The 27219-nt window shown below is 36.9% G+C and overlaps 1 protein-coding gene and 1 non-coding gene across 3 annotated transcripts in view; one reads left to right on the forward strand and one right to left on the reverse strand.

Annotated features, from left to right (window-relative positions):
- Positions 1 to 19201, reverse strand: part of Nup155 (nucleoporin 155) — a 53461-nt gene extending 34260 nt beyond the window's left edge. Inside the window, exons 1-12 of one of the 2 annotated variants that reach the window (XM_005325627.4) lie at positions 18902 to 19201; positions 16291 to 16428; positions 15572 to 15668; positions 13993 to 14063; positions 12174 to 12266; positions 11602 to 11768; positions 10690 to 10795; positions 8757 to 8830; positions 7145 to 7236; positions 5752 to 5849; positions 5139 to 5291; positions 1477 to 1577 (exon numbers count right to left, since the gene is read on the reverse strand). In XM_005325627.4, coding sequence (XP_005325684.1) covers positions 1477 to 1577; positions 5139 to 5291; positions 5752 to 5849; positions 7145 to 7236; positions 8757 to 8830; positions 10690 to 10795; positions 11602 to 11768; positions 12174 to 12266; positions 13993 to 14063; positions 15572 to 15668; positions 16291 to 16428; positions 18902 to 19058 — 1347 coding nt within the window. In that variant the 5' untranslated portion in view covers positions 19059 to 19201. The remainder of the gene's footprint in view (positions 1 to 1476; positions 1578 to 5138; positions 5292 to 5751; positions 5850 to 7144; positions 7237 to 8756; positions 8831 to 10689; positions 10796 to 11601; positions 11769 to 12173; positions 12267 to 13992; positions 14064 to 15571; positions 15669 to 16290; positions 16429 to 18901) is intronic. The other variant, XM_078017628.1, reaches the window with a different exon arrangement.
- Positions 10170 to 10276, forward strand: LOC120886061 (U6 spliceosomal RNA). Its single transcript, XR_005728834.1, has one exon. It is a non-coding gene; the product is annotated as a U6 spliceosomal RNA (small nuclear RNA).
- Positions 19202 to 27219: the final 8018 nt, after the last annotated feature.

Genomic DNA, 27219 nt, shown 5'->3' on the forward strand with positions numbered 1-27219 from the left:
GATGAACTGTTAATTCTATTTACTAGAATTATAATTCTCTCAACAACCAAACAAAAACTATCTTTTACCAAATCTTCAGGATAGATTAATCTCTACTAGTAGATTCAGTGCTTAGTTTTGCTGACATGTAGATTCCATTCTCTTCTGAAGTTCTATTTGTGCTTTCTAAGGTAAGATTATTTATAATAAATTTCAAGCATACAAATATGTTGGAAATAAAGGAAATGTCCATATGCTCAGTATAAAGTTCCAATGATTATTACCAATTTGCCATATCTCCTTTCTCTCTATATCTTTTTCTACGCATCTCTTTCTTTTATTGAACCATTGGAAAGTTATAGACATCATATGTCACCCCTAAATTCTTTCACATACAGCTCCCCAAAATAAGAATGTTCTCTTACATAGCATTATAACATTTACACATGTTAAAAATTTTCTAATATAATCCAATGCTCGGCCAATACAAAATTTCTAATTATCCCAATCTCTCTCTTCCTCTCTTTTTTCTTTTTTGGTATTGGGGATTGAATCTGGTGGTGCTCTACCACTGAGCCACATCTCCAGCCCTTTTTTATTTTGAGACAGGGTGTTGCTAAATTGCTGAGGTTGGAATTGAACTTGTGATACTCCTGCCTCAACCTCCCAAGTCACTGGGATTGTAGGCATTTGCCATGATGTCCGGACCCAATATCTCTTATAATTGTTTTTATAAAACTTAAAAATTTCATCAAAGTTCACAAACTATATTTGATTTTTAAATAAAAGTCCACATTTGAGAATAACTCTTGTATGACACAAATGAAATGATACTTGCCTCTAAAAAAAAGTTAAATTATTGAGTGTTTCTTATCTGCCAGGTGTTTTGGGAGGTTTATGTATGTGAACTCATTTAATCCCATAATAGTTCCATAGGTAGGTAGGTATTATTATAAATATAAATTGCCAAAAACATAGAAAGTCCTATGCTGCACAGCTTAGAGGCAGTGAAGAGAGAATACAAACCTAATCCTCCCACCCCTACCAGGACAGGTTTTATATCAGAGTTCCAAATTCTTCAATTTTATCATAGGACAAGGCTCATAGTAGATGCTTAGTAAAGTTTAAAGAATTAGAGAGAGAGAGAACATATACATCCTCCTTCCACCCCAGTTCCTTGAACCAGGTGAGAAACTTGGTAGAGCTAATTCAAAGCACACTCTCATTCCTGAGAGCTGGTATTTCCTTCTCCCACTTACACACATTTTCCCACTCCTCACAAATTAAAACAATCACATTTGAGAATTACCAGAAAATAGCCAGTAACAGCTAAAAATAAGTCTCTGAAGAGATGGCCATAAAGGCAAAGTATCAGACATTCACACCCTAGTGGGTTTTTAAATTTTTAAAATTTTAAACATTCATATAAATACATATACACATAAATATACAAATAAGTAGTTTCTTTAGAATTCCCTGGATAACTGGATAACTTACCTGGGTTTCCATCATTGGCTTTTGGAATGGAAATGTATCATGGTTGACACACCATAAAACGTCATTATCCTCATTTTCTGAGGCTGCCATCAATAGAATACCTGAAAGTTTAATGTACAAAATTTTTTCATGATATCAAATAAAATGCATCCACAATAATCTTAATAATAACAATCACTAACATTATTATATGTTAATCTTTATAAGCAAACAAATTACAAAGTAAGCAAATACAAAAATCCTTGAAAGTAGGTAGAGTGGGTAAAGTGATACATGCCTGTAATCCCAGTGATTTGGGAGGCTGAGGAAGGAGAATCAAAGTTCAAGGTCAGCTTTAACAACAAAGTGAGAGCCTCAAAATAAAAAATAAAAAGGGCTGGGGACTTGGCTCAGTGGTAGAGAGAGTACCCCTGGGTTCAATCCTCAGAACCATGAAAAAATAAATTTAAAAAAAGAAGAGCAGGTAGAATTGTTAAGTAATCTCAATCTTATACTGCATTTCTTTCAGGTAAAACTTTACTTTTTTTCATGTTATAAGATCTCTGAAGTAAAATAGTTTGGTAGTTTTATCAATATAATTACTAACTTTATAAAAAGACGTTAACAAACGTGCCTCCAATCAATGGTATTTAACACACAATGAAATAATTCATGCACCTGTGAATTCAAACACACCATGAATAAGAGATGAATAAGAGAGGAATGTGCTACTGCAATGTCAGAGATAAATGTGCTCTTAAAGCAGTATCTCAGCAAACCTAGATAATATTAGTTTGATTTTAAAATATACTCTCTTATGCTCAATTCCATACTTTCCTGCTAATTTGCGTCTTTTACACTGATTTTTGTGCTGTCAGTCTTGAATCCACTGGATAGTCTTAGCTGAGGGGTCACAATTAATTTGTAAAGTATATAACTGGAAAAGTAAAACATATAATAATAAAGATGCAACACGGGGGCGCTGGGGTTGTGCAACATGTTCTAAATGGATCTATAGATGAAACTATTAAAATCCCACCTGCTGGGCTATGGCTCAGTGGCAGAGTGCTTGCCTAGCATGTTTGAGGCACTGAGTTTGATTCTCAGTACCACATATCATAAATAAAATAAAGGTCCATGGACTACTAAAAATATATATACATATTAAATATATATATATATTAAAAAAAATCCCAACTGCCTTTTTTACAGAAACTGACAGGTGTTCCTAAAATCCATATGGAAATGCAAGAAATTGGGAAAAGTCAAAAGAATCTTAAAAAAAAAAAAATCAAAAGTTGCAAGAATGACAACAAATTCAAAATTAGTATAAAGCAGAAATAATCAAGACTGTATCACCAGATATATAAATGAGACAGAACTAAGTTCAGAACCCATATATTTATAGGAAACTCATTTGAGACAATGAATGGTACCAAGGCAACTCAATGATGAAAAACAGTCTTCTCCTAAAACGATTAATGGCTTGAAAAACTGAAAATATACTTGCAAAAGAATGAAGTCCAACCCCTTCCTTGGGGCTGGGGGTAGAGTTCAGTGGTAAAGTACTTGCCTAGTAGGGGCCTGGGTTTGATCTCCAGCATTACACACAAAACAAATGAATTCTTCCTTATGTGATATACAGAAATTAACTCAAAACAGATCAAAGACCACAATGTAAGAGTGAAACTATGGAGAAGAAAATAGGAGAAAATCTCTGTGACCCTAGATTAAGAAATAACTTCTTAGATAATGATAAGTATAATGACAAAAGAAGTAAAAAATAAATGAGACTTCATCAAAATTTAAAACCTTTGAGCTGGGTACATGGTGCAAGCCTATAATCCCAGTGGCTCGGGAGGCTGAGGCAGGAGGATCATGAGTTCAAAGCCAGCCCCAGCAACTTATCAAGGCCCTAAGCAACTTAGCAGGACCCTGACTCTAAATAAAATACAAAATAGGGCTGGGGATGTGGCTCAGTGGTCGGGTGCTCCTGAGTTCAATCCCCATATTAAAAAAAAAAAAAAAAAAGGTAGAGAGTCTGAATAGTTATTTCTCCAAATGAGACATACAGATGGGTAATAAAAATGTGAAAAGATGGCTCAACATTATCAGACATCAGGAAAAACAAATCAAAATCACAACAGACAGATGCATCCAACAGGATAGAAATAAAAAGAAGACAAGTATCAGCAAGGTTGTGGTGAAGCCAGAATCATCATACAAGTGAGAATGTAAAATGGTTTATTTGCTTTGGAAAAAAGTCTCATGGTTCCTTAAATGTAAAACACATTACCATATGATTGGGCAATTCAAACCCTAGATATATACACATAAGAAATGAAAATATATGTTGATAAGGAAACTTGTACATATTTATAGTAGCAACATTCATAATAGTCAGAAATTATCAACAATACAAATGGCCACCAATTGATGAATAAAAAGTGATACATTGCCACAAAATATTATTCAGCAATAAAAGATGTACTGATATATCCTAAACCATGAATTAATCTGTATTATGTGAAAATCAAAGTCAATCATATATTGTATGATTCTACTTATCTGAAATTTCTAAAACAGGCAAATTATTAAAAGGGGCAACTGGAATTAGCAATAACTACTGATAGATGTGGGATTTTTTCCTGGGATGATAAAAGTTCTCAAGTGAGTAGGTACTACTCTTAAATAAACTAAAAATGAATGAATTCTGCCAGGTGCAGTGGTGCACATCTATAATCCCAGTAACTCAGGAGGCAGAAGGATTGTAAATTCAAGGCCAGCCTCAGCGACTTAGCAAAGCCCTAAGTAACTTAGTGAAACCCTGTTTCAAAATTAAAAGAAAAAAAAAAAGGACTGGGGATGTAGCTCAGTGGTAAAATGCCCCTACAAGAAAAAAAAAGAAAGAATGAATTTTATAGTAGGTGAATTATATCTCAATAAAAGCTATTACCTAAAAACGTTATAATAATACCTAATAGTGTACATTTGAAAAACTTCCATTTGCAAAGAAATGTTTCATTTGGGTGTTGAACAGTAAAATGTTGGAATAGACAGTATGATAAGCACAAAAAAGGCCTTAGAATGATTAGAAAATAAAAACAAATATATTAGAAATTTCAAAAATGAAAAAAAGTAAGTTCCAATGTTCCAAATTTTGATGTTTAGTAACAGTAGGCACAGTAACAGTAAAGTTATTTATGTTTTCCGGATAAGTCTAAGAGAATTCAGAGAGTCTATTACACTGGGTATAATACTAATTTTGAAAAGTTGAGTTCACACGCAAACCCAATAACAGGCTAAAATTAAGACTAAAAAGTACCATAAAACCTACAGTTTTTATGTACACACCCACTGAAAATAGTTAAAATATAATATTAATATAAAAAAATGATTCCTGGGAAAAACCTAAAGCATTCCAAACTTTACTGAAAAATTTATTAATGTTATTTTCAAATGCCTCAAAATGTCTTATAATTTTAATTTTTAAGAACGCCATCTTATACAGCAATCTGTATACAGGGTAAAAATGGGAGTTCATAACCCACTTGAATCAAACTGTGAAAAATGATATATTAAGAACTGTGTAATGTTTTGAACTACCAACAATAAAAAATAAATAAATAAATAAATAAATAAAAAGAATGCCATCTTAAATCTGATAGTATTTCAGAACGTACCTTTACTATAAAGAGCTTTATGTACTTTTGAAGGCTTTTCCACTGTTGAAGATGCTGAGAATCCAGGAGGTAAGCGAATGTGAACCAGTGTCAGTGTATTAGGCCGTGCTAATGGCTGTCTAAATGGACAAGTGCTGAAATATAACCTGATACCTGATGATGGGGTAAAATTATGCATCAATAACAGAAAATAAAAGAAATTAAGGTACATGTGTATTAAAGCTATTCCATATAGAAACACAGAACTGTTAAAATCAGAAATTACTTTCCTCATTGATCTTAAATTACTAATTGGACTACCAGCTGAAACAGATTTCTAAGAAAATATCACTCAGAATTGAGAAATGAATCAACACATTTCAGTGTGTTCAGAACAAGCCAGGAAAGCCTGTGTTCCACTTCAGGTTATGACTAAGTGTGAACAACTTTAGCTTTCAGGTCTGGTTATACTTATAAAAAAATGAATAGACAGAATCAAAAGAAATTTCCATTTTAAAAAATTCTTAATTTTATGAATATCAATATGACTTGAAAACATTTCTAATCATAAATTTCCAAATCTAAAAATCATCATACTAACAGCAATAACAGATACAAAAATTTAAAAACCTACCTGCATGTGTGACAGCCAATAACTGACAGTCCAACGATTCAGAATTTTCAATCACTGCTATCTGAACAATTGGCTTAAAAACAGAACGATCAATGGTCCTAAAAATGAGGAGAAAAATAAACTTGTGTATTTCAAAAATGTGTCTGATTTATAAAATATAGTTTTCATCATTATATCCACATGTCTAAATATGCTCAACTAATTTAAATTAACCTCTTAGAAAAGTAATAAGACAGAAGCAAAAACTCTTTTGATTATGCATTATTTAAGTGAATACTGTTAGGACTAACTCTTTTCAAACAAAGATTGGAAGAAAAGGGCTAACACCACTGGATGAGTGGTTCCTGGGGAACAAAGAGTGCTCAAATTACCATTGTAATAAAGTAAAAGGGAAAAATGAACTTTTGTAATTAAGAGATTCGTTGAGTTGTGGGGTTTTTTTGTTTTGTTTTGTTTTTTAACCAAAGGGAGCTCTACCACCAAGTTATATTCCTGGCTCTTCTTTTTCTTTCTTTCTTTTTCCTTTTTTTTAACTTTTGAGACAGGGTCTAAATTGGCCAGGCTGGCCCTTAACTTGAGATATTCCTCCCCCTATTAGGTCACTGGAATCACAAGTGTGTGCCACCATACCTAGATGTAATGAAGAAATTTTAAGTTCACATCAACTGTGTAGTAAGTGTCGAAAAAAATTATTACTAAAAATTTAATTGTAGGGAAAAAAGACAAAGTCAGAAATAGGTACATGATAAAGAACTCCTGTCTCTCCCTCCCAAATGTCAACATTATAAAAAAGGCAAGAAGGGAGCGCTCTATATTAAAACCACCCATGCAATTCAAAAATTCCAATTGAAGAATTTGAAAAGAACAACTACAGAAATTTGGGGACAATTTTAATATGAACCATATGATTATAGTTAAAACACAATATTACAAAATTACTATTAATTATCTTAGATATAGTAATTGTACTGATGGTTACAAATGAGGCTTACAAAGAAGAAGGAAGCTAAAGAACCTAAGGGTGAAAGGCATTATGCCTGGAATCTACTTGCTAATGATTCATTAATAAAGAGTGAGCAAATGAGGCAAAATGTTAACAACTGGGGAATTTACAGAGTGAGTTTATCAGTTTTTGCCACATTTTTATTTAAAATTTTCTGTGGATTTCGAAAAATTTCCAAAGAAAATTAGGGGTGGTCTCAAAGTTGACAAGGTTGGTCTCAAACTCATGATCCTCCTGCATAAGGACTCCTGAGTTGCTGGGATTACTGGCATGCATCACCATATCCAACTTCCTTCAACATTTATGTTTTAGATATGTTTTGAAAGAATAATATTAGTATACTACTGCACATAAATGTGTTATTATGTCTGCCAACAAATGACATATTACCTTGCAATGTTTCCAGCAGCAGAGACAATAGCATTCTGGGAAACTGAGGCCACTCTACTCATTCCCTGTCCATCTTGGCCCAAGTCATAAACCTATGAATAAAAAAATTACTCTCACTTAAACATAATTATATACTGTATATATTTTGTTAGATAAACTTTTCCCTTTTAGGGATCCTCCAATTTTGTTATTTAATACGGTATGGTAATGTTCATAGACTTAAAAACTCATAAAAAGAGGCCCTAAAAAGCAGTTTTAATGTTTTGTTTTGTTTTATTTTAATTTTTTAATCAGAGAAATGCAAACCAAAACCATACTAAGACTGCATCTCACTCCAATTAGAATGGTAATTATCAAGAATACAAACAGTAATAAATGCTGGAGAGTATTGGGGAAAAAGGTACACATTGGTGGTGGGACTGCACCACTCTGGAAAGCAGCATGGAGATTTCTCAAAAAACTAGGAATGGAACCTCCATGTGACCCAGCTATCCCACTCCTTGCTATTTATCCAAAAGAATTAAAATCACCACACTATAGTAATACAGTCACCCAATGTTTACAGCAGCACAATTCATAATAGCTAATTTATGGAATTAACCCAGATGCCTATAAATGGATAAATAGATTAAGAAACTGTGGTATATATACACGATAGAGTTTTTACTCAGTCATAAAGAATAACGAAACTGGCATTTGCTGGTTAACAGGTGGAAACAGAGAACATCATGCTAAGTAAAATATGCCAATAATAGAAAATCAAGGGTCCAATGTTTTCTCTTATTGTGGAAGTCAGAGTAAAATAAAGGAAAGGAGGAGAGGACTGGATATCAAGAAGATATAGTGAAGATCAGTAGAATAGAAGAAGGAGAATGAGAGGGAGAGAGACGAGGAAGGAAAGGGGAAGTAAAGCAGAATGAATTTTTTAAAAAATCCAGCTGGGGGCTGGGGATGTGGCTCAAGCGGTAGTGCACTCGCCTGGCACGCGTGCGGCCCGGGTTCGATCCTCAGCACCACATACCAACAAAGATGTTGTGTCCGCCGAGAACTAAAAAATAAATATTAAAAAAATTCTCTCTCTCTCTCTCTCTCTCTCTCAGAAAAAAAAAATCAAGCTATATGGGCAGGGGATGTGGCTCAAGCGGTAGCGCGATCGCCTGACATGCGTGCAGCTTGGGTTCTATCCTCAGCACCACATACAAACAAAGATATTGTGTCCACCGATAACTAAAAAATAAATATTAAAAAATTCTCTCTTTTTAAAAAAAAAATCAAGCTATATGCATATATAAATATACCACAGGGAATTTCACCTTTATGTATAAGTAGAAAGACCAATCATAAATACTAAATACATGAGAGTAAGATCAGTATACTAAAGGATGAGAATGGGGGAAGGCAGAAGAGAAGGAAGTGGGGGAACACGAACCAAAATAAAATTCCATGCATATACAAATTTGTTGAGATGAACCCAACTACTATGTATATCTATAGTGCTCTAATAAAACACACATACACACACACACTCACACACACACACACACACACAGTTAATAGAAAAAGTAACTAAATCTTTTCTACTCTTAAACAGTAGCATAACATGAATACTTACCTGTATTACTCCTTTCTCTGATCGTGTATATAAGATATTTCTAGAATTATCAATTGCAATTTGAACAATAGGGTCTAAAGGCAGAAAAGAAAAGAAGAAAATAACCCCAACAATTAACCAAATGACACAGCAGCCATGTACAACAAATTTAAATTGCTGAATTAGATAGAACTCTCCATTCAGGGGCTTTCATTTCTCTTGGTTGGGAGTTAAATCCCAGGATATGTAAATGCATAAGGACCAAATCAGGAAGCATTTAGATCAGACAACAGATGTCAAATACTATGACAAGGTAAGAACATCACAGAAAACTTACTCTAATTTTTTTTCTTTTTTTTGGCTACTGGGGATGGAACCAGGGGCCCTTTACCATCTAGCTAATATTCCCAGTCCTTTATATTTTGTGGTAACATCTCAATAAGTTGATGAGGCTGGCTTCGAACTTACAATTGTCCTGCCTGAGCCTCCTGAGCAACTGGGCTGTGTCACCATGCTTGTCTCTAAATGAATTTTAAAGAAAACTAAATACAATTTCTACAATATTTCTTCATTCAACAATATTTAATGTTTATTATATGCTAGAAACACAAAGACTAATTTATACTATTTTTTTTCAGAAAACTTCCAATTTAATAATTCATTATGTGAAGGGAACACATTATTAGGACATTTTAGTCAACAATGGGATCATATATGTATAAAGTGATCCCATAAAATTATTATCACCTCATGGATGTTGTAGGCATCTTAGTTTCTATAAGTACAGTCTATGATGTTAGCACAATGACAAAATTATCTAACAAAGCACCTCTCAGAACACATCCCTAACATTAAGCAAATCATGACTAAAAATTCAGACATTTAAGGTATATTTATCTTATTTCACCAAAGCACTTAAAATCATTTCCTCTGTTTAAACCCCTCAGTTTATTAAAAACTTGTGTGTGTATGTATGTATGTATATATATATTTTATGCTTGAAATTTATTATAGATGGCAAAACAGGTATTAGATGTCTGAATCAACTGATCAATCTCTCATACACATACACCCACACACCCACCCATACATTTTAAATGTTTAAATATGCAGAGCTACTTTGGACACATTTTTCATGATTCTATGTGTATAAAAAATAAATAATTTGAAAATAAAACCATTCTTTTTCTACATTTTCTAATCCCTTTCTTTTAAAACATCTTATGAACATAATAAATGCTATTTAAAGTGACCAAGTATGTTAATTAAGAATGAGGAGATAGAATAGTGGCTTAGTAGTAGCACACGTGAGATACTGGGTTTGATCCTCACATAAAAATAAATAAGGGTATTATGTCCATCTACAACATAAAAATAAATAAATAAGGGTATTATGTCCATCTACAAGTAAAATATATATATGAAAGAATGAGAGTGCTTGCTTTAGGAGGACATATACTAAAATTGAAATGATACAGAGAACATTAGCATGGCACCTGTACAAGGATGACACGCAAATTCACGAAGCATTCTATATTTTGGGGGAATGACAGTGAAATAAGATAGACATTATTATCCTCTATGCATGTATAACTACACTACCAATGTGACTCTACCATATTGGTGAAAGGAAGAAGTTGTGCTCCATTTGTGTACAATGTGTCAAAATGCATTATACTGTCATGCATAACTAATTAGAACAAATTAAGGGGAAAAAAAAACCAGAATGACAATGTCTGAAGAAAATGTTAAGTAAACAACATATTAAAAATTTGTTTTGGGCTGAAGTTGTGGCTCAGTGGTAGAGCACTTGCCTAGCATGTATGAGGCAATGGGTTCAATACCCAGCAACACATAAAAAAACTAAACAAACAAAATAAAGGTATTGTGTCCATCTACAATTAAAATTTTTTTTAAAATTTTGTTTTATTTGCCAAATTTGTTTCCTACTTACCATCTTCTGAGAATGTAAATTGTAGCAAGGAAGGAACAAGGAAAGAAAGTGAGCTCTTTGAGTGGTTTATCTTCCTACATCTTTGACTAAACCAACCTGCTTCTGCCTTAAAAGAAAAAAAAGAAGACTGATAAAGGTGTGTAACTTATAACAACTGCTGTATACTCAAGTCTTCATGTACCAAGGACTGCAAATGAAGTGAGATCTGTCATTCAAAAGTAACTATTGACTTTAGTCCTATAATTAAAAATATCTACCAAATAAACTTTTAAGACATTATTGACAAGTCGAATGAGAAAATATAATCTAATAAAAACACATTAGTTTTAATAAAAACACTATGTGCCAGGTGCAGTGGCACACACCTGCAATCCCAGTGGTTCAGAAGGCTAAGACAGGTGGATCACGAGTTCAAAGCCAGTCTCAGCAATGGCAATTGCTAAGCCACTCATCGAGACCCTGTCTCTAAATAAAGTACAAAACAGGGATGGGGATGTGGCTCAGTAGTTGAGTGCTCCTGAGTTCAAACCCAGGACACCATCTGCCCGCCCCCACCACCACCCCGCCAAAAAAAGTACACTTCTTATTTACTAGAAATCACACACATAAGCACATATGCTTATATAAATGCTATATATACACATATATTATTGTATGTATCATGTTCTACAAAGACATACACACTAGAGACCCTGGGTCCAATTTTTCTTATAAGAAATAGAACTAATAAATTTTTTTTGACTTTGGGAAAAGAGCTGGGTTTTACAAATACAGAGTAGAGATAGAAGATTATAGCTTTAGTTGTATGCTTGAATATTTTCCACCAGAATATTAGAAAATTAAAAGCTTATCTTTCTCTACTTCATCAACAGGGAGGGGAAAAAACAGAATGTTTATAAGTGTCAAACTTACTTGGTATGCTACTTCATATAAACAGCCATCCTTTCCAGCCAAGAAAATTCTGCCATTATCAGTTGATGTTATTGTTAAAAGGTAAGTATTATCAGTGGGAAGAGAATATAAAGGATCTGGAAGCAACTGCATTCCGCCAGACATACTATCATTAAGAATCCCAGAACCTATTTTTTTTTTAAGAAAAAGTACAAGAATCAGTTTATTAGTTTAATTTTAAAATGACCTTTACATTATTTTCAAAACTGATTTTATTACTGAGTTCTGAATTCTTATTAATATACCCCAAAGCATCTCTAGTATACATTTTAAAATTACTATAAAGTGTGATACCAATAATTTGATAAATTCAAATAAATAGAAGCTAAATATACATATATATTATGTAGTAAAATATCAGGCAAAAAGCTAATCCAAATTATTAAATTTTGGCAAAGATTGTAAGGATTTGGCAGTAATAATCATTAATTTGACTCAATGGAATTCAACATTTTACCCAGATTGACTTTTAATTATTATATTAATTGACCAATGTATTGCCATTTTAAAAACCAAAGTATGGATTACCATACCTGTCTGCAAATTGGCATAACTGAGTCCAAGAATTACTATATCCACGGGGGTTGCCAAAACCAAGAGGTGTCGTATATGAGGCTGAAAGATGCCTAAGGTAAGGTAGACACAGGGAAGAAATTATTTGCATGTAAGCATTTATAGAATATGGTTTTACATTTAAAATGAGTTACTAGTTAAATAGCAAATTAAAAAATCTGAATCTAGCCGGGCACAGTGGTTAATGCCTGTAATCCCAGAAGCTCAGGGGGCTGAGGCAGGAGGCTCACAAGTTCAAACCCAGCCTCAGCAATTTAGCAAAATGTTATACAACTCAGTGAAATCCTGTCTCTAATAAAATATAAAGAAAGGGCTGGGGATGTGGCTCGGCAGTTAACACCCCTGGGTTTGATCCCTGGTACAAAAAAAAAAAAAAATCTAAATCCAGTTAATTCTGGTGTTAAAATATTACTATGCTTGATCATTTAAATCAGTAAATAGTAGTCGAAAAGAACTACCTTAGGAAACATTGAGTTCAATATTTAATGTCATTTAAAAGCAGTGTTACAATACAAAATAGATTAGATTTATTTACCTTTGTTCATTTATTTTCCAGTACTAGTGACTGAACCAAGGGGTATACTACCACTAAGCTATATCCTCCATCCTTTTTATTTTTGACAGGTCTCACTAAGTTGCTGAGGTCTTAAACTTGAGATCTCTTGCTTCAGCCTTCTAAGTAGCTGGGATATCAGGTGAGAGACACAATGCCCTGCTTATAACACATTTTTTGAGAGTCAGAGTTATCGATACTTTTTAGTAGCAAAGCTCATAATAGTTCAATCATCAAAGATAACACATTTGTCTCAAATTAAAGACTGCCACAATTTCAATTGTGTAAAATAGCATTCTACTTATCTGTTTTAGATGGGTAATTTGTATGTATTACAGCAGAGGGCAGAAATGGTCATTAACTTTTTAAAAAAAAATGTACATTTTTATAACTTTATTTTTTTATATGGTGCTGAGGATCAAACCCAGTGCCTCACCTTGCTAGGCAAGCACTCTACCACTGAGCTTCAGCCCCAGTCCTATCATTGACTTTTATATGCATAAACTTTTAAACGAAGAAACAGGACATAGATAAAGACATCAGGATAAAGACTGTTTAGACTCTATGTAAGGGGAAATACATTTCCAATAATGCAATCAAATAAATGTACAAAAATGCATGTTTCTACTTACATGAATAGTTATAATTTCAAAATGGCTGCAATCTTAAAAAATTTTTATGTAGGCCTTGCCAAGAAGTAAATTTTGCCTAATGCTATCTCTTGTTGGAGGGTGCATTCATGGATATATATTAAAGTTAAATCAAACTACTGTTTATCAGTATCCTAGATAGAAGATTTGGTATTATGAAATTGATAGTATTAAGTTATACAATGCATTTAATTTCTCTAAGGTTTATTCTGAACTTTGTTTATTCTGAACTTTTGTACTTCTACGGGCTGTCAAGACCAAATAAGCAAAATAAAGTTCAAGAATATATACTTTAACATTTAGAAGATAAGAATAAGGGGCTGGGGATGTAACTCAATGATAGAGGGCAATCCCAGCACGATTAAAAAAGAGAGAAAGAGAGAGACTTACATCACAAAAGTAAATAAACAGTTAAATATTCCTAATCATTTTCTATTCATATTTCTAGTTACATGTAATTCAGAATAAAACTTCAATGGTAAATTAAAATATTTTAAATGTATTATTTGGTCCTAAAACATTCATAGTCTATGTATATACAAACATAAGTTCATCTCTTATATTTTTATTGCTTACCAGCTTTTGGTTTCACAAGTCCCACAGCAAGAATTGTCTCACTAAGTCCATCAAAATAGGCAAGGTCTCCTCTGTCAATAATCGAAGAAAAACATGTTATATGTACAAAGAAAACAGTCTTATTTTATAGCTCTTTATTGTTGAATAAATTTAGACATAGAATATAATTAAAAAAATAAACCAGCAAACAAAACTAGTTCGGTCCCAAGATTTAGGGACACAGACCTACCTAAGGCTAAACCTGAAATGGGAAAACTATACCACATTGCAAATCTCTCTCCAACAAGACTTCAAACATTTATTATCATCAATCTATGATTGATGATAATAAATGTTTCCCCTAAGACAGGGGAAAGAGTGCAGAGAGGACTCTCTTAGAAGAAGGGGTTCACAGGGAACGCCTCACAATGAGGGTAGAACAGGAATATTGAGGGAATAAAAAATCTCCAGTAACCCAACCTGCATCCTAAACCTAAGAGAAGCTGGTACCTGTAGTACTCTGAGAGTAACTACAGCCACACACAAAAGCCATATGCAGTTGAACCCTGTGCCTCAAAACATGCCAGGCAAGTACCCCATTGCTGAGCCACAGACCCAGCAGAATGCATGTGTTTTGTTCTTAGAAGAAACAATAATTATTCAGGGGCAAGACTGAACTACACAGGCCTTCCTATGGTTATCCCACACCTCAGTTAAGGATAATGATGAAGAAGTGGAAGCAAAACAAAATTTATTTGTAAAAGGCCAAGAGGGAGATCAATATGCTTTATTTAAGTTCTGATTGCCTTGGGCCTTCACTGAGACTTTATTATATATATTTAATTTGCACACAAAATCAAGACTACAAAATGACAACAGAACTTTTCTTTTTCCTTGTATGGGATTGAAACCAGCAATGTTTACCCACTGAGTCACATCCCCAACCCCTTTTCAAAATTTTTTATTTTGAGACAGTCTCATTAAATTGCTTCGGGCCTCACTAAGTTGCTTCATCTGGCTTTGAACTTGTGATCCTCCTGCTTTAGCCTCCCAAGCTGCTGATATTACAGGAACATGCCACCACACTGGCCAAAATGTTTAAGTCACTTCAATAAGTTATCAGATGCCCACACTTCATAGAAATACTAGGAAAACAGGGGTCTTTCAAACTGTCAAATCAATTGTCAAAAAAATTACCAATATACTATATTTACTACAGGTTAAGAGCTAGGAACCTAGAACCTGCTATCCAAGCGTGGTACTTAGGGTTGGGGATATAGTTTAGTGCTAAAGGTTACCTAGCATATGCAAGGCCCTCAGTTCAATCTCCAGCACTGGGAAAAAAAAAAAGTAGTATTTAAGACTAGCAGCATCACCTGGGAGCTTGTCATAAATGAAAATTCTTGGGCCTAATTCAGAACTCCTAAAACAGAATTCATATTTTAACATCCACAATGACTGGTATGCATGTCGAGAAACACTGACCCAGACACCACATAAGAAAAGATAGTTTCTGATGAGTAGAACACTAGCTGCAATAAGCAATAAAGGTTAACTGAATTCCAGTCACACCAAAGCAAACAAAACTTTAAATACATACCCATCCTCATAGTTCCACATGAATATGTCGCTGTCAATTGTTAGCCAAGCTCTGCTGATGGCAGGAAAAACTCCCATCATGCAGTTACACTGCATATCTGATATAGTATGAATGTAAGGTAGAAAGAGTTCAATTTCATTTCTCTTCAATTTGTTTCAAAAGTATTTTTTTAAATACTGTTTTTAGTTGTAATTGGACACAATGCCTTTTTTTTTTTAATTGTTATGTGGTGCTGAAGATCGAAGCCAGCGCCTTCACGTGCTAGGGAAGTGCTCTACCACTGAGCCACAATCCCAGCCCCATTGTTTCAATAGCTTTTGACGTAAAGGTTACGATTAAAAAAAATCATGATATGGGAACTGGTGACACACCTGAGGGGAAAAGCTCTTGACTACCATATGTAAGGCCCTGGGTTCTGCAAACTACCCATGTATTTAAATGTATTTTAAATAAAACTCTTAAATGAACTTCTATGCAATACTAATTCAAACCCAAATCAAGAATTATAATATTGAGGGCTGGGGTTGTGGCTCAGTGGTAGAGTGCTCACTTAGCATGCACAAGGCACTGGGTTCGATCCTCAAAACCACATAAATGTTAAATAAAGATATTGTGTCCACCTAAAACTAAAAAATAAATATTTTTAAAAAAGAATTATAATAATGAAAACACCAATTTTAACATTTTTTCAAATAGTTAAATAAGAAGTAACAGGATACGTCCAAATTGTTCAACAAGTTCAGGTGGGAGAGGAACTCTTCGGATGGAACTGATCTCTGGAAGATTGGGTACTGATAGCAAACCAGGTCCTTGTAGAGGGTAATCCATATCTGACATGCCTGAAACAGTGGGATTATCTACAAAAAAATATAATGAAACATTTATTTATGATAATAATGTATGCTCATCAATTGGGCCTACAGAAGCATTTTAAGCTCCCCCACACCACATACACAAAAAGAGTGCATGTGATGTTTCTAAAAGTACAAAGGAGTATTACCTGACATAAACTGGGAGAAATTCCAGTGTTGAGTGGGCAGTTACTATTTTCAACCCTGACACAAAGGTTATGGTTCACAAAAAAAATACAAATAATACTATTCGAGTAATATCCTATTGGGAGCAAAACCACAGATGCTCTTTAAACAGTGATCTCAGTGGGTAACCTTTCTCTTATTCTAAGACTCAGATCACTAAGAATTATTCTACTGTTTGTCTTACTGATCCTGAACATTAGAACCAACTGACAATTATCCGAAGTACCTTTTCAGGCTCTACAGAATACAATACAAAGATGTTGGGGGAGGCTGGGGATATAGCTCAGTTGGTAGAGTGCTTGCCTCACATGCACAAGGCCCTGGATTCAATCCCCAGCATCACCACCAAAAAAAAAAAAATTTTTTTTAAAGATGTTGGGAGGAGCTGGGATTGTGGCTCAGTGGTAGAGCGCCTGCCTTGCACATGTGAGGCACTGGGTTCAATCCTCAGCACCACATAAAAATAAATAAATAAAGATATTGTGCCCATGTATAACTAAAAAATAATTAAAAAAAAAAGATGTCAGGAGAAGCTGACATATAAAGCATTTTTTAAATGTATTATGGAAGTTAAAAAAACATTTACAATCAATCCCTATGTACTGATTATTCACCTTCAACAATTATCAATAATATGTACAATCATGTTTACGTCCACTCCTCCAATGGATTCTTTTTAAAGCCAATTCTAGACATTCTATTTAATCAAAAAAAAAATAGTTTTAATAGAACAGTGCACATGATAATGGAAATGAAATTCCAAAAGGTGGAATTAATACTTTTAGTGAGGATAGGAATGGTTAAGAAAGCCTTCAGAGAGACTTAAAAAAAAAATTTTTTTTTTTTTAGTTATAGATGGACACAATACCTTTATTTTATTTGTTTGTTTTTTATGTGGTGCCAGGAATCGAACCCATTCTCTCTCACGCACGCTAGGCAAGCACTCTACCACTCTACCACTGAGCCACAACCCCGGCCCTTCAGAGATATTTTTCCAGGGAGACTGGAAGAAGTCTGTTAGATAAAGAATGAATATGCTAGAAATTACATAGCGTATAATAAAATCCTGAAGAAAAGTCTTCTTATACAAGACATGTTAAGCTCAGGGTGACTAGAGGCATGAGCAGCTCAGAAAGGCATTAAGAATAGGATGCAAAAGAAGGGAAAGAGATTAAATTAAAGAGGAAAGTGTTTATACAGGGATCTGATATTTAAGAGGACTAGAATAGAGGGACTGGTTTTATATCTTCTTTTCAAACCTAAGGAGGCCAATGTGAAATGACAGTTGCTAATAGGCCAATCCGACTTTACAAAACAAGCCCACTTGTAAAGGCAAATATTGTCTGTTTCTAACATTTCTGATTACAAGTATCTCAATTAGAGATTTTTATAAATTGTCAAAGGTATTTTTGGTTTACATTGCACATATTATCCTGGTTAAATAACCTTGGTTCTTGCTCAAAAATCTCATCTATACTTCTCTTAAACATCCCTGCTTTTCTCCAATTTCCAACTCACAAAGGACTCACTTCTTTCATTTATTTATATATTTATTTGGTTGTAGATGGACACAATACGTTTACTTTATTTATTTTTTATGTGGTGCTGAGGATTGAACCCAGTGCCTCAAACATGCTAGGCAAGTGCTCTTACCACTGAACCACAACTGCAGCCCCAGGACTCACTCTTTTTATCAACTGATGGAACTCCCTAAGCCCGGAGGAGTAGGTTATAATTTTAAAACCGTTAAACGAATAACTTGCCACTCCTCTCTCTTTTGTTGACAACATACCTTGCATTACCCTCCCTGTGTATTTACACTACCGATTTCCCTGTTCTTTTCCTTTATCACACTGGGTAGATGACATTACACCAACTGTACATACTGTAAAACTATCTTTGAAAGAACGTAATAAATTTCCAAATCAACTGTTTGCTCTTTTGATTTGCTCAATTGTTAATACAAGGAATGAACAAAGATGGGACTTAGGTCAGGAATTCTTTCCCATCTGGTCTTGGTGATAAACACTTAAGGGCAGTGAGAAGATCTTTAGGGCTAGGGGAAGCTTGCTCTTCACTCTTACCCTCTCAAATATCTACAATGAAGAAACTAAGTACAGGAAAAGAACCGAAAAGAGGCTATTTGTTGTTTCTCACAACCGCAATAAACAGCGCTCTAAACCTCAGGATGTCTTCGCTGGGACCAATTCCGGGCATAAAGACCAAGTTGGAGCCAGACGACAGCCCTTTCGGCTGAGAAAGCAGGGGCACCAAATGGACACCGATCACTCACTTGGGGCAGACACCATGAGCAGCTCAGAAAGGTCCGGGTACATGCGGTCTTCTTGCAACTGACGGTCGATAAGCCGCCCCGCATTTTCCAGAGCTTCCTGCAGGGCTGAGGCCGACGTAGAGGTCGGCATCACTGCACCCAGCAAAGAGGACGGCATGCCGAAAATCGTAGACAACAGAGTCGACAAATAGTCAAATCCCAAGGAGAAAGCCGAGAACACCCAAGAAGCTAACTCAGTTAGGCTGCTTGGGGCGCGCGCGCCTAACGAGCTCCCGGGCGCCAGGTCATGACGCACTTCCGGTTCGTCCGGGAGGGAACTGGAAGACGCCGTGGTGGAGCTGGGCGGAGGAAACAGTTAAGGGGGCGGAACCTGGGGGCGGAGCGAGGGGGCGGGAAGCTCTTTGGAGGGAACCCGGTGAAGGCCCTCGGAATGGGCTAGGGAAAAGTGGGGAGAGGTCGTCCAGGAAATAGAAGAAGGGGGAAAGGGGAAGGGGTAGGAAAGGAGTGGGGAGGACGGGGTCGGGAGGGATAGGGAGAGGAAAGAGGGGAGGAACCGAGGTAGTGGGGTGCGGAGACGGGCGATCGGGCTGTTCTGGTTGCGGTGGGCGTCCTCGCGTGCGGGTCCTTGGCCTCGAGCTTCCGAAATCGGAATCCAGCAACTGCAGTTATTTGAGTACGCGCGGGGTGGGTGGGTGTTGCGATTGGGGTGGGGGGGCAGATCAGTTACCTTCGTGCTCTAAACTTCCAACAATGGCTAGGAATTGGTAAATTGTTTGAGACAGATTTCTTGTGAACCATAATTTCACCGTGTTTCTCATGGACCAAGTGGAGTAAATTAAAATTCGTTAGGGTTTGCGTATCTTCCTTTTGGGCTTTGTTATTGTGAAACATGAGATGTTTAAGGAGTTATTCGCTTTGTACACGGGGGTCACTGTGTGCATTTTCTCTCCCGTTACACAGATGGAAAAGACTGTTATAATTCATCTTTTTATCCCCAGTACATAGTGCATGAATTGGCATAAAGTAGGTAACCAAAAGATCATCCAGTTCTTTTAGGACAATGAATATCTATTTTGTATCTGACATATGCCTGCTGCTGAGAATATCAAACACAACATTCCTGTTCTCAGGTGCTTCACAGGAAGCTATTCAAACGCATCACTATAATTTTTCTGGTTAGTGTGTAAAAACTGCAGTAGGACAATGAGAGGTGCAAAGAAAGCCGAGAAACTCCATTTCCTTAAGATAACAAATTGGATAAATCAAGGCACCCATTTTCTTTTTTTTTTTTTTACTAAAATCATTTTTTAAAATATTTACTTAGTTGTAGATGAACATACAATATCTTTATTTATTTTTATGTGGTGCTAAGGATGGAACCTAGTGCCTCACACTTTTTGAGGCAAGCACTTTACCACTGAGCTACAGCTCCAGCCCCAAGGGACCCGTTTTCAAAAACAGTCCGTATTGAGAATCTCACCTAAGTAAGCATCATCCAGTTCTTCATAATTTGCTTAATCAACAACTAAATTACTCTAAATGGGTCATTTAGCATTTGAATTACCCCCTACCCAGTACTGGGGATTGAATCCAGTGTTATTTTTATCCCCAGTCCTGAATTTGAGATAGGGTCTCCCCAAGTTGCTGAGGCTGGCTTGATGTTTGCAATCCTACTGCCTCAGCCTCCTGAGCTGCTGGGATTAAGGTGTGTACCACCATGCCAGTTTGAATTACTTGTAACTGCCTCAAAATCTTGGCTGAATTTCTGAATGTCAAAATTTCTATGACATTTATGGTCTATACACTTATAATTTGACCCTATGGAAAATATTCAGTAGTCCCCCTTATCTTGTTATGCCAGATTCGCAGGACCCCAATAGACCTCCAGGAGCCCAATCTGATGAAAGCACACGAGTCTTTATTGCAAGCTGGAGCCTGAACTCACAACCATTCCCTATGCAGTGGTCTCAGGGAGTGAGTCCGGGTCCTTTGTTCAGTGAGATTTTATAGGTTTTTGGAGAATACTCTATGTGTCACTACATCACACTGCAAATCATTCCATACCTCTGGAAAATCAAACAACTCTTAACATTGATTAGCACATTCAATGGCAGGAACAAGATGGGTAGTGGTGATTGGTTAGTACAAGAAGGGGATTCTTTTGAACTGATTGGTTTAGGCCACGAGGGGTGTACATGCTAAACTACATGGTTTCCCAACTTGTTATCAACCACCATAAACTACTTGGGGGTCATCTAGCATTCCAGGTATTCTCTCTGTCTCATCCTGATTGGAGGTTGCTGGGGGGGGGGGTTGCTATGGGTCCTCACCTAGCCTAACTGAGGGACACCTGGCGCCTCAGACCCCTCCTGTTATTTACAAACAACTCAGCAGGGTGAGTATGTGCTTAGGAATGCTCTGTGGGTTTTTCCAAGGACAAGGGTCACGCCCCCTTCCTTAGGACAGGCCTTGAGGTACAAGCTGCTGTTTTTTACTTTTAAAAATGGAGTCATATTAGTTTCTCAACCTGAGGTGATAGTTCCAAGATCCACAGTAGCTGCTTGAAACCCTGGGTAGTACCACACCCCACCCACCCACACACACTTTGTTCTTCCCTGTCCATGATAAAGTTTAGTTTATAAATTAGGCACTGTAAGAGATTAATATTAAGAGAAAAGTTGTAACAGTGTACTATCATGAAAGTTTGCACTTGGCCACTATTAAGTAAAACAAGGGTTACTTGAACACAAGTACTGTGATACCATAACAGTAGTACAGACAGAGTGGATACAGTGGACCAAGGGGTGACTCATGTCTACAGTAGGACAGACAGTAGTTGATGTGAGATTACATCATTGCTCAAAACAGCACTCGATTTAAAAATTACAAATGTTTATTTCTGGTGTTTTCAATTTAGTTTTTTTTTTTTTTTTAGTCTTTGAAACATCAATTTTATACAATTTGTGAAAAAAAAAGAAATTTTTCTCCCAAAGCATGGGTGAAAGGGCAAAGAACAGGGCAGGGGGAAGTGTCCCAGGGAAAAGTAGCTATGACATGTCTGGAAGTGTCCCAGGGAAAATCTATGATGGGTATCGCAGGTGGGAGCAGAGGAGACTCTTGGTGCATCTAGATGCACTCCTGCCTGGAATCTATGCGGAGAAGCCTGATCCAGTTGGCACACCTCGTTCCAACAGCATGATGTCAGCATCCACAGAGCTCAAGATCTTCTGGCTTTCCATTGGTTCTGTCTGTCTTGGCTCTGTGTTTCTATTGGAGCCACTGAATGCTGAGTAACAGAAGCATGTTATATAACACAAGTTGTGGAATGCAGTTGGCAATCCTCACCCTCACCCTCTCCCAACCCCTGCTGTTGTTGTGGGATTGTCCTGTGGATACCTCTTTGGGAGGATGAGCTGCTATCTTCTGTGACCCTCCTATTGAGGATCATTGAGGGGTCTGGCCTGCTGGGCACAGGGTCATGCTGGGAGGCTAGGCTGAGAAGGATGTGTCTACGTGGAAAAAGCAGAGAATAATGGCAGGCACGCTGGCACTTCATCACCCTTCTGCCAGGACTGCTTGGTCTCCTCAGGCTGCTGCTGCTCATAGGGCAAGGGAAGGGCAGACAGTGTATCCACAGGGCCCAGGTGAAGTTCATGCTTCATCTGGACTGAGCAGCCCTCCCACTGGGTTTTCTGGTGCTTGAGTATGAGGTGTGTAGCCATCGCGACATCGTACTTTCTACTTACTATGGACACCCAGGTATTATAGTGGTCATTACCCATGTTGATAATGATTTTCATAATTGCGGTACCCGGGAGTTTGAGGAGTGCCTCACTAGAAGTGGGTGAAGCTTCCTTGGCCTGGCTCAGCCATTGGTGCTGTATTACCTGCTCTGTGGTAGGACTCTGCATGGGGTCCATTGTCAGTAATTTCACTGATCAGGCTCTGTGCTCCCCCAGAAACATGTGGAGGAATGTTATATGTTCCTTGCATGATCAGCTCCTTGACCTCCTTACCAGTGCTTGCCATAAATGGGTGTTTCCCTGTGAGCATAAACTAGAGAATGACACCCAGACTCCAGATGTCAGTCAGGAGCTCCTTCCTTCCACTTGATGACTTCTGGGGCAACATAGAGGAGGGTGCTTCAGGACCTGTTCAGTTTCTTCCCAGCTGTGAATCTGGTGCTCACGCCAAAATCAATGAGTTTGTCATTGCCAAATGAGTTTGTCATTGCATCCACCACCACGTTCTCCAGCTTCGGGTCAAGGAGCATGATACCCTTCTCATGGCAGCTTCCAGAAGCTTTTCCTACTCTTAAGTTGTTCTTGTTGTGTGTTTTGGTCACTGTGACAAAAGAGCTAATTAAAACACAGCCACACATCATTGTGCATAGCTTCACAAATAGATGTGTGTGTGTGCACGCGCAATGCTGGGAACTGAACCAGCTCCCTGCATTTACTGGAAAAGCTCTCTTAATGTGCACATCCCATCCCTGGGGGTGGAACTTCCTGGCCTAACCAGCTCTCAGAACTGTTACATTGAAGCTAAACTATCAACTGGGATTTTGGAGAGATAAATAACATTCAAACCACAGCATTTGATAAACAAGAGCCTAGGGAGCTGGTCTCCACTAGATATGCCCTGCGTGAGGGGAGTCCTTCAGGTTGCACTGAGGACATTAGATAGGAATTCAGATCTTGATGAAGACAGAAAGATCCCTGGTAAAGCAAATTCATGACAATTATAATTTTGTTTTCTACAAGATGTAAGAGAATAATGTATCAAAACACCCCAATTTGGGCTGGGGCTGTAGCTCAGTGGCAGAGAATAAACAAAATAAAAGGCATGCTGTCTATCTAAAACTACAAAAAAATGTTTTAAAAACACCCCAATTTTATTCTAGATATTGAATAATTACCATATATAGCACTGTAACATCAGTAACCGAAGGGGAAGGGTTGGAGAGGCACAGCAGCCACATCTGTACACTACTGAAGTCAAGTTGCTGTAGATTCACACCAGAGTGACATCTCTCTCTCTTTTTTTTTTCAATGTCATGAATTTTTTTTATTGGTTGTTCACAACATTACAAAGCTCTTGACATATCATATTTCATACATTAGATTGAAGTGGGTTATGAACTCCCAATTTTTACCCCAAATGCAGATTGCAGAATCACGTCGGTTACACATCCACAATTTTACATAATGCCCTATTAGTAACTGTTGTATTCTGCTACCTTTCCTATCCCCTACTATATGTAATTTTGTATAGCAGTGAGGGTCTCCCTTCATTTCCATGCAATTTCCCTTTTCTCTCCCTTTCCCTCCCATCTCATGACTCTGTTTAATGTTAATCTTTTCTTCCTGCTCTTCCTCCCTGCTCTGTTCATAGTTGCTCTCATTATATCAAAGAAGACATTTGGTATTTGTTTTTTAGGGATTGGCTAGCTTCACTAAGCATAATTTGCTCTAGTGCCATCCATTTCCCTGCAAATTCCATGATTTTGTCATTTTTTAATGCTGCGTAATATTCCATGGTGTATAAATGCCACATTTTTTTTTATCCATTCATCTATTGAAGGGCATCTGGGTTGGTTCCACAGTCTAGCTATTGTGAATTGTGCTGCTATGAACATCGATGTGGCAGTACCCCTGTAGTATGCTCTTTTAAGGTCTTCAGGGATTAGTCCAAGAAGGGCAATAGCTGGGTCAAACGGTAGTTCCATTCCCAGCTTTCCCAGGAATCTCCATAAGAGTGACATCTCTTTCTGACATTAAATTTAACCCCCATGGGAACTACAAAGAAATACCAATAGAGCATACCCAAAGTGAGAGGTAAGGGAATTAAAATGTTTCACTAGAATCAACTAAATAGGAGGAAAGATAATCATATAATAAAGCAAGTCATATTGAATGAAGCTTGTGCTTCTCCTTATAAGGACACAAACCACACTGAACCAAGGGCCATGATAAACATCAAAGCCCCACACATGTCCAAACTTCTATGCTATAAGCACTTCTCCTGGCCTATGAACTATCTTAAGTGAGAACAGGGATTGGATCTTATTTAATTTTGGATGCCCTAGTACAGAACTTAACACCTAGAAGTTTTTCACTTAATGTAGGTTGATGGTTCTTTGTTGTTGTTGTTGTTTGTTTTTGCTGATTGAGTGGGTGGATGGATGGATGGACAAATAGATGGATGGACAGATAAGCAAGTAGGTGGAGGCATTGATGGATGAAAGACAGGAAGGATGAATAATTAGATGTATGGTTGTGATACATACCTAATGAGGACCCAATCCTGAAAAATCAGGATTGGGTCCTCATTCCTCTGGTGTTGAAGATTAAACATTCAAGAAATGCCAAGGAAAGAGTAAAAAGTAAATTTTATTTAAGAGATAGGAGATGGGGGGCACTTCTCTGGAGACCTGGAGAATAGGGGACCCAGAGCTCATGCCCTGTGGGAGTGGGGGTATCTTACCCCTTTATAGTTTTTAAGTTTCCTTTCTTCTAGTGCCTGCTGACCAAAAGGCAGAAAAAGAACTGTCCAGGGGGTGATTGCTTGTGTTTAAAGTGTGATTCTTCCCTTTCCCCAGAAGTGTTAGCAATCCATTGTTGGGGAAGTGCTATCTATTTATTGCCTTGTCTTTGATAATCAGCTATCTGTCCTTTGCCCCAGTCTCATTCCCCACTCTGAATAAGGGAAATGGGCAATGACTGCTCTGGTGCTTCAGATTGAGAGAGGGTGACATATGGCAAGCAGTTTGGGTTTCCCTTTTAGGAATGTTTTGGGTCCGCCAAGGATTCCCGGTAAAAGTCTGATTCTGAAAGAACAGGCCTTAGAGTTATCTGGAGGTGGGTGCTTCATGATGATATTGATGAAGGTGCTCTTGCCTGAGTACTGCAGCGCCATCAGGGTCATCTCTATCTCCTCCTTTCAGAACAGAAAATGGAACCAGTCCAGGAGGCTGGAGATGAGTGTCAGAGTGATGATGGTGTGGAGCAAGGACAAGCAGCAACATGGTGAATACTTCCACACAAGCAGGCCTTGGCCTGGACCCTAGACCAAAGTTTTCTCAGGGCACCGACCTGAGAAATCAATTTAGTATTTTTGGACTGTGGTTGACCACTGGGTAACTGAGAAAATGGAAAATAAAATGGGGTGAGTGGGGTAATCAGAATATTTATTACTGATACATAAATGGGCAGTTGGTTCTCCAGTTGTCAACTTATATTTGGTAGATCTTAGATTGAAATGTGGTTGTTTGGCCTGGAGCTTGTTTTTTTTTTTTTTTTAAATGGTGCTGGAGATTGAACCCAGGGCTTTGTGCATGAGAGGCAAGCACTGTACCAACTGAGCTATACCCCCAGTCCCTGGAGCCAGTTTTTAATTTGACACAAAATAGGCTATTGAGAATTTTCAACTCTACAAATTGGATAATCTAGCAATACTGGTCTAATACTTCCCATAGAAACAATGGTCCTGAGGGGTAATATAATGTTTAATGTTTACATATTGTCTATGCCAGCTTTCCTGCTATAATTGCTGAATTGAGTCCACATATCCAAGACTGCAAAGTTTGAAATACCTAAGTTTCAGCCTTCTACAGGAAAAGTTTGCTATGCTGACCTCCTTTCTATAACAGAGATTCCAAAACTTGTTGGCTTCAGGATCTCTTTATTACCTTAAAAACTATTCAGGATTCCAAGGAAACTCTGTTTTGTATGGGTTATATTTATTTATACTTGTTAATAACACAGAAAGAAAATTTAAAAATTAAAATTCATTTAAAAGTATAAGAGACCAAATCCATGTTAATATAAATAATATATATTTTATGAGAAATCATTGTACTTTTAAAAACTAAAACACTTGTAAGAAGAACAGAATTATTTCACATTTTTACAGATGTCTTTAATATTTGGCTTAACAAGACAGCTGGATTCTCATGTCTGCATCTGCTGTCAATAGGTTGAGATGTTTAGCTGAAGAAAAGCTGGTTTCAATTATATAACTGGAAAAAGAAGCTTTTTTTTAAGAGAGAATTTTAATATTTATTTATTTTTTAGTTTTTGGCAGACACAACATCTTTGTATGTGGTGCTGAGGATCGAACCTGGGCCGCACACATGCCAGGCGAGCGCGCTACCTCTTGAGCCATATCCCCAGCCCCAAAAAGAAGGATTTTAATAGCCCTTTAGACACTTGTGAATATTCTTTGGCACTGGATCAGACTTTACAAGTGGTGTTTCTTAAAGATTAGCTGCGATGTGGAATTTGAAACTGTCAGTGACATATACCCTCCCTCGCTCC

The sequence above is a fragment of the Ictidomys tridecemlineatus genome, chromosome 1, assembly GCF_052094955.1.
Source record: "Ictidomys tridecemlineatus isolate mIctTri1 chromosome 1, mIctTri1.hap1, whole genome shotgun sequence".
Classification (NCBI taxonomy): Eukaryota; Metazoa; Chordata; class Mammalia; order Rodentia; family Sciuridae; genus Ictidomys; species Ictidomys tridecemlineatus.